Below are 8,395 nucleotides of genomic sequence, written 5' to 3'. Positions count from 1 at the left end.
ATCCTTGTTTGGCACCCTCTTACTAATGTATCCCTGCAATGAGTTTGTTACATGAATTGTAGCACCAGTATCAAGCCACCAGGTATCAAAAGATATCTCAACCATATTTGATTCAAAGCAAACTGAAATTTTATGCACCATACCTTTGTTTTTCTTACTTTCTTTGTTTTCCTTCAAACGATTATACCTAGTGCACTCTTTTTTCTGATGTCTCACCTTCTTGTAGAAGAAACATTTCATTCCAACACCCTTATGAATTCTTAGATGGTTATTGCCCTTATTGACCCTTCATGCAACCCTTTTATTGTTTTTCTATGAAGGGTTATCCTTCTCATTGGGAGAATTTACAAGGTTGACATTCTGCACTGCATTGACTTGCTTCTTCCCCTTATCTTGTCGAATATTTTTCTCCTTATGCACACAAATGGCAATCAACTTGTTCAGGAGCCATTTTTCTTTCTGAGCTATGTAAGTACTCTTCAACTAAGAGTACTCAGGGGGTAAGGAATTCAAGGCAAGATGAACTAGAAAAAGGTCTTCTATCTTAATGTTAAGTGAATTAAGCTTTGCAACTACATCAACCATTGAGAAAATGTGCTCTCACATCACCAACAAGGTACTTAGTGGTTATATGAGTGTTCATGAGTGTTCATGTTTCTACTTTCTCGGATTCCTTGAACTTTGCTTCGATGGAGTCAAGGTATGCCTTAGCATTATCTGATTTATTGATTGCCCCTCGAACGAGATTAGACATTGATCTTTTGATTAGCAGTAATGCCATTATGTTAGCCTTAATCCATTTTTCATACTCATTCTTCTTTTATGCAGTTGTATATTCAGTAGGCTTGGCTGGTTCATTATCTCTTAAAGCTAAATTGAAATCCATGAGCCCTAGAGGTATTTCAATATCTTGCCTCCACTTCTAATAGTTGGTTCCATTGAATGTTTGAATTGAATTCAGGGAGCTAATTACTGAAAGATTTTCAAACGAAAAACAAGCATTCAAGACTTTATATTCTATGTAGCTGAAACAACTCAACCTTTGTTTGGTTTTTCAAGTTTAATTAGTATCGGTGCAAAACATATAAGTTGCACAAGTAATTGTACAACATGAAAGCCATCCACCTTTGTTTGGCAATTAACTTTCACAGCTCATGCATCTTATATATTCTCGCTGAGCTATCAGTAACCGAACCAATGTTGATTAGTCACACCTTTATTTTGGGATATAACCTCATTGTTATGGCTACTGATACAAGTTGATCAATTCAAAACTTGAATTTTTAGCAGTTCTTGAATGATTAGAACGAATTTTTTATGCTTCAATCATTCAATTACATCTCAAAAAACATTGATCATGATATAACTTTCAGCATGTTATGAACCTTAAAGCTTTCGATTTATCAGACATGCTTAACAATCAGAACTTCTAAAGCAAACAATTTCTTAGTTTTAATAGGCCAAAAACGGTTCTTTACACTAGTTATGCATGATAGACAGTTTTAGGGTTTCTGTGAATGAAAGCACAACACTCATGGCGCTTGTTTGCAGTCTCTTATGCATATTACTCAGTCTTATACTTAGTCGAGATTCTTATAGATATGCAAGGAAAGTATCTCAACCCTTTATACATGCAAGTCTTAACCATAGCAGAGGAAAAGAACCGGAATCGAAAATTTACAGAAACATCAGTTCATTCATATTGCATGCATGATTTCATGTATGTCAGTTCTTTATGGATTTTAATCACACAAACGTTGGCTCTGATACCAACTGTTAAACCTAATACGTTCATGTATAAGAAAACACTCATTGAACTAACCTTGAGAAGACATCTTCCTTTGCACAGCAAGCACTGCAGTAGCAGCAAGCAATCTCGAACCCTTTTGAACTTCAAAGGATGGTCTTCTGCACACTCACCACCACTGTATTACTCGAACCTATGGGGAGTTCTCTAAGTATATATTTCGATGGTGCATGCCCCCTTCCCTTGATATTTATACTACTACAACCCTAGCATACATTCCCATAAACATATGCTAATATTCCTTATTGCACAAGGATATAATCTACCAAATCTCAATCCAAATAGGATAGTATCAAGAGCCCTTATCTCCAATTATAACTAGGTTATATACCTTTACTTGGAGTCCAAGTTATAACTTATAACTAAACCCTAATCATACTTACATTCCACATCAATCCTTATTAACTATATTGACCTATTAACCGTTGGATTAGAGTCCAACATAACTAGAAGAATAAGGACGTCTAGGTCCTCTTTCGTACCAAGCACAAGGATGGTGAGAGCCTTGAGGACTATCTAAACCCATTCACTGAGGAGATGTCTACCATTAAGGAATCGTGAAGGGGTGATGCCCGAGACGAATATGCATAGATCATTGATCAATATTCCACAACTAGACAGAGGGAACGACCACCTGCTGCTTAGATTTTGTTTTTTTTTTTTTGTTTTTACAAGGTCTAAAATGATGTCGTTTTCGTTTGGATTTCTCATAAAAAAAGAAAGTACTGCGCACACCGGAGGCTGCGCAGCAGCAGAGCAAACACGGAATTCTTGCAGGTTTCCGGCAAGAGGGGGGCCCTCCTTGCGCCTCTGTAGCTTCGCCATTGGAGGAAGTGATGATTCATGTGGACTGAACCGTTAGGCTGGAGTTCACCTCTGTGGACACATTTTCATCGTGATACATGGCATCCGGTCGAAGCCGATTAGTATTTGACATCCATTTGACAATGTCAAAGATGCTTTTAACATATCGAATTGCAAAAGCTTTCTGCAAACAACAACGAAATTTAAAACTGACAATAAAATCAAAGTATATTTTATCATACACAATTCGTTAATGACAGCGATAAAGAATAACAAATGTGATGATATAACAATGCCACCCAGTTGTACATTGGTTTTATACTGGACAAACAAATCGGATATACTAATGAATCCTCCTACAAACTATTTCTAAGGACCCTTTTCCCTTGTCTAAACAATTTCACAAAATGTCGCTTGGCAACGGAAACAATGATACATACATTTTTGCACTGAGAAGCATAGTTATCGTATACAAAATACAGGCCAAGCACAACGGAATTGCTTTGGTTAGGGGGATTGGCCGCCAACTACAGCTCTGTCATCAGTTCGCTGATATGGACTTCAATGCTCCGGTCATAATAACCAGCTCCCCATGGAACATTCTGGGGAAGAGCTCAACACTACTCGAAAACATATCTCAGAGGTTAGCTCACCTGCTCTCCTATCAAATCAAGACCAACAACAAGAAAGGTGATCCCTTGAAATAGTAGGAAGTAGAAGTGAATTCCTTGGGCAGAAAGCAAGCTTCTTGCTGAAGCAGTCAACAGTACAAAGGCAATTACAAGTTCCTTCCTGTATAAACGATTTCTTCTCTTTTTTCCAGTTTTTTTAGTTGTCTCGAGTTTAGTCAGCTCCTCAAGGCCCGATTCTGAGGCCGACCTATGAAGACTGGTAGTTGGCACTAGAGGCTCAGACTCCCTTTCAAAAGCAATTAGATCTGTCTCTGATGATCTTCCCAATTTCTTTGTAACTATCCACTCATAAGAACTCCCAAATTGAAACAATCCTGATATCATGGCATTAAATTTGGTCACCGACATGGTATTCTCAAACAGAAGGTAGGGGACGATAAATGGGAATGAACGTGGTGCAGGAAGGATATTCAAGACAGACATAATTCCAGGAACATAGCAAACAACCCATGCTGGTAGCTGAGCTTCTGGCAGGAACATTGTCAGTGGAAGAATGATGCAAAAGAGAGTGAATGAATAAAACGGCAGTATGAGCTTTCGCAGGAGGAAGAAGAGAAATATCAAATTCGCTTTCTTAGTCACACTCACCTGGAATATGAAAACAATAAAGGTTGCATTCATGTTTACTTAAATTGGAAAGAACCCTTATATTAAACAGCCAAATAATTCCTGACTTGAGGCTTAGATGACCACGCGAGTCTCTTTTTGTCATACTGTTCTAATAATTTAATGAACAGAAAAGAACTTCTATACCTTTGAACGGAGTATGTCAAAGAAACACATGCGGAATAACTGCATTGGACCAGAATGCCAGCGATGTTGCTGTTTCTTGTATGCCCCATAGGACTCTGGAAGTTCACAAAGGCACTACAAAAAGCAGCAAGTCAGCAAACAATACAAGTTTCAAATTGTACAAAGAAACTCTGACCATGGACACTACACAAACCTTAACATCATTCAGATATATGAACTTCCACCCACAAAGATGAGCGCGAACTGCAACATCCATATCCTCGACTGTAGTTCGTTCCAACCAACCACCACATTCCTCAAGAGCCTTAATCCTCCACACACCAGCTGTACCGTTAAAACCAAAGAAGTTGATAAACACACCATTGACTTGTTGTTCAACCTCAAAGTGGAACGACAAGTTTATGTTTTGCAGTCTAGTAAGCAAGTTCTCATCCTTGTTTACAAAAGACCACCTTGTCTGAACCAAGCCTAGATCATCATTCCCCTTCAAGACAAAATATAAAACCAACTTTCAGTCCAGTAAACAAGAAGCCCAAGCAATGAAATTGAAAAACTACATGACACCAGGTCAAGAGGTAGTTAGTATTTCCCAATGCCCCACATTGGTGACATTATTACGAAAAGAGCTAAGTTGAACATAAACTGACATTTGAGCTCACAGTTCTAGTGTATGAAAACGAGATACAAATTAAGTTTATAATAAAACATATAATATCCATATACCAAATTGCCAATGAGTGTGATTGAAATTTTCAGGCAATCTGGATAGGATGACCTTTACCAAGATGTCAAAGAAAATATGAGATTGAGAGGGAGGGTGAGCTCCTAATTGTCGCACTTTAGACATCATCAGAGAAGATTGTGATTTGTGAACCATGACTTAGTGTTTGCGGAAAATATACATATCCAGTCCTTGAAGTATTGTGTTTCCAGTCATTGAAGTATTGTGAACATATCACGTACACAACCGGAGTGTAATGAATGGTCCCATTCTATACAGCATATATTTATCCAAAACATTCAGCTGTTTAACCAGAATAGTGTGTTCTAGCAGGGATTGAAAAGTTACCTTAAAATATGGAACAGTTTTCTTCAAGAATTCAGGTTCCGGCTGAAAATCTGAATCAAATATGGCTACAAACTCGTAATTTTTAACATAATCGCAGCTCATAGCAGATTTCAGATTCCCTGCCTTATACCCTGTGCGTATCAGCCGATGTCTGTACAATATGGGAACACCCCGTTGTTGCCACTTGTTTACTTCTGCCTTAATAAGTTGTTGAACCTCTCTATCATCAGAATCGTCCAAAACCTGTACAAGCATTCTCTCCTTCGGCCAGTCCTGAATACAAACTGCGGCAATCGATTGATGGTAAACCTGTTCAACACCCAATACGAGCCCATATCAACACTCAAATGAGTGACAAGAGGTAGCTAGAAAGTGCAAGCGGAACACTTTTCACCCATCATTCTATCAGTGTATCCAAAAGAATAACGAATGAAGCCGGATTCTAACTTATCACTTCTCATTTGTTTTGGCAACTAAAATCTAGAACATATGAAATGCCATTCAAATTTCAAGCTCATGTAATACCATTCTACCATTTTATCCAAAAAGATGAAAGATTGAAGCTTGTATAACTAAAGAGCAACTGAAACATCTAAACGGTGTCGTTAGGAGGAGAAACCTACATCAGCTTACCTCCCTCTCATTGCACATAGGAATCTGCAGCAGCACCATCGGATAATCCTCCAAATTCACATTCTCAGCATTCCCCTCCTCCACATTGTTTGAGGAAGACGACGATGTCGTTTTGTACTCCATGACCGCCTTGGGCTTGACTCTACGGAACTTGATCCAGAAGCATCCGAGCACCAAAACAACGCGATCCACCGACTGAATCAGGAACAGCACAATGCAGACATTGGTGAAGCTCTGCAGCAGCGGAGCCAAGTAATTGACTCGAACGTGGAGCCAATTGGCGTACACGAGCTCCGCCAGCTCCCCCGATCTCACCGACGGCGGACTGAAATGCCATCCCTTGAAGTAAGCCACGAGCTCGAAGCAGAGCAGCAGCAGCACGACGATCAGAAAAACCTTAATGGCGCGGTAGAGGCGCGAGGAGGCCGAGTCAGCGGGCGAATCAGGCGAGGTGACGCGGCGATTGGCGGTCCGGAGGAGGACGAGAAAGGAGTTGCCGAGGGAGGTGAGGGAGGCGGCGATTTGCTGGAACTTGAGAAGGCAGACCCAGGACAGCTGGCGGGCGCTGCGGGAGCGGTCTTTTCCCACCGTCCGATCGGGGCCGGGGCTGTGGACATCGACGGTGAGGAGGTGGCTGGATTCGTCGGAGGAGAGGAGGAGGTCGTGGTTGGACTTTCTCTGCTTGTTCCACCATTCTTGAAACTCGTGGTTTTGAGCTCGAGACATTAATTTAATTAATTTAATTAAATAATAGTTGGCATTGGCATAGATAAATAGTTCGTCGTCGTCTCCTTCTTCCCAGATCTCTGTAATTTTCTGTGTAAAACTGCGACCCTGTTGTGCGTGGCGCCGAAAGAGGTGCGGGGGCTTTTTTCTCGCTAAATTTTGTAAGTGGGCCAATGTGACTTTTCACCTTCATTTTTTAATACTTTCCTTTTTTCTTTTTGTTTTTTGTGTTTTATATTGCATAAAATTTTGAGAATCTTAATGAAACATTCTTCGTACTATTTATTTTTAAAATTAAGAATATTTTTACTTTGAAAAGTCATTTCTGATATTATTTACTTACACTTTTATTTTTTCATTTTTATTAAAACTAAAGTTTTTGATGACTTTTTGTTAGTTTTCCTAGGCCTGACAATTCCTGACACGATTCGATAACCCGACACGACACGACACGAAATTAACAGGTGTTTGGGTCAACACGATAACAAATCGAGTGTTATCAGGTAACTCGGTAAGCACCTGTTAAGATAACGGGTAGGTTCGGGTATACACGTGGGTAACACGATACACGATAAGTAGAATATTAATTTAATAATTTTATAACCCTAAAAAATACTATAATAATTATACCCCCCAAAATATTATCTATAATTATATATATATATATATATATATATATATTAAGTTTTAAATTAAATTTTATACCCCTAAAAACTATAATAATTATAGGTACAAAATAAATAGATTTAAATCTACATAATAAATATATACACCATTGAACTTGATGGGATACACGAAACTAATTTCAACGATCCAACCGTTAAACTCGTTTGTATATGCTTCAAGATCGCGTCAGCAAAAAATGGCAAAAAAAAACATTCAGAGATCAAGTAACGGGACAAAACTTTTCGACGGTTTTAAAACAAAAAATCACGGTTTAACGATTATTTTAACTCCGATTTTGATGATTTTTTACAGCTACACTCTTTGACATTATATGAATACAATGAAAGAATTCGATTTTCAATTTAAAATATTTACACTAGTGGATACCACAAAATCTTATGTTATACTTAATGAAAGTATAAATAAACTTTAAGTGTTAGTGAATCTATCGTTTCGATGGAATACGAATTCTATGAAACTAATTTCAACGATCCAACCATCAAACTTGTTTGTATATGCTTCGAGATCGCATATGCCAAAAATCACAAAAAACAAACATTCAGAGATCAACTAATGAGAAAAAACTTTTCGACGATTATAAAACAAAAAATCACGATTTAACGGTTATTGTAACTCCGATTTTGATGATTTTTCACAACTACACTCATTAACCCTATATGAATACAATGAATTAATTCGATTTTCAATTTAAAATATTTACACTAGTGGATACCACAAAATCTTATGTTATACTTAATAAAAGTATAAATAAACTCTAAATGTTAGTGAATCTATTGTTTTGATGAGATACAAATTCTATGAAACTAATTTCAACGATCCAACCGTCAAACTTGTTTGTATATGCTTCGAGATCGGATACGCCAAAAATCACAAAAAACAAACATTCAGAGATCAAGTAATGAGACAAAACTTTTCGACGGTTATAAAACAAAAAATCACGATTTAACGGTTATTTTAACTCCGATTTTGATGATTTTTTACAACTACACTCCATGACCCTATATGAATACAATGAATGAATTTGATCGTCAATTTAAAATATTTACAAAAGTGGATACCACAAAATCTTATGTTATACTTAATGAAAGTATAAATAAACTCTAAGTGTTAGTGAATCTATTGTTTTGATGGGATACGAATTATATGAAACTAATTTTAACGATCCAACTGTCAAACTTGTTTGTATATATTTCGAGATCGCATACGTCAAATATCACAAAAAAC

At 37.6% G+C, this 8,395-nt stretch overlaps 1 protein-coding gene across 1 annotated transcript; it reads right to left on the bottom strand.

The window, feature by feature from the left end:
* Nucleotides 1–2,827: 2,827 nt before the first annotated feature.
* Nucleotides 2,828–6,636, bottom strand: LOC126624445 (probable xyloglucan glycosyltransferase 6). The gene is made up of 5 exons (XM_050293507.1): nucleotides 5,759–6,636; nucleotides 5,126–5,434; nucleotides 4,250–4,540; nucleotides 4,057–4,170; nucleotides 2,828–3,891 (listed from the first exon to the last, which is right to left on the bottom strand). The coding sequence occupies exons 1-5, from the start codon at nucleotides 6,482–6,484 to the stop codon at nucleotides 3,256–3,258; spliced, it is 2,076 nt and encodes a 691-aa protein (XP_050149464.1). The 5' UTR covers nucleotides 6,485–6,636; the 3' UTR covers nucleotides 2,828–3,255.
* Between the last annotated feature and the right edge of the window lie 1,759 nt (nucleotides 6,637–8,395).

This window comes from Malus sylvestris, chromosome 5, assembly GCF_916048215.2.
Source record: "Malus sylvestris chromosome 5, drMalSylv7.2, whole genome shotgun sequence".
NCBI classification, from domain to species: Eukaryota; Viridiplantae; Streptophyta; class Magnoliopsida; order Rosales; family Rosaceae; genus Malus; species Malus sylvestris.
The sequence above is the reverse complement of the archived record's forward strand: the minus strand, read 5'-3'. Positions and strand labels throughout refer to the sequence as shown.

Bases quoted from the DNA above. Each gene is read 5' to 3' on its own strand.
- LOC126624445 (XM_050293507.1), bottom strand. From the start codon at position 6,484: ATGTCTCGAGCTCAAAACCACGAGTTTCAAGAATGGTGGAACAAGCAG. The intron at 5,435-5,758 runs GTAAGCTGATGT...GGTGTTGAACAG, and splicing joins CTATGTGCAATGAGAGGGAG to GTTTACCATCAATCGATTGC. The intron at 4,541-5,125 runs GTAACTTTTCAA...TTTGTCTTGAAG, and splicing joins AAACTGTTCCATATTTTAAG to GGGAATGATGATCTAGGCTT.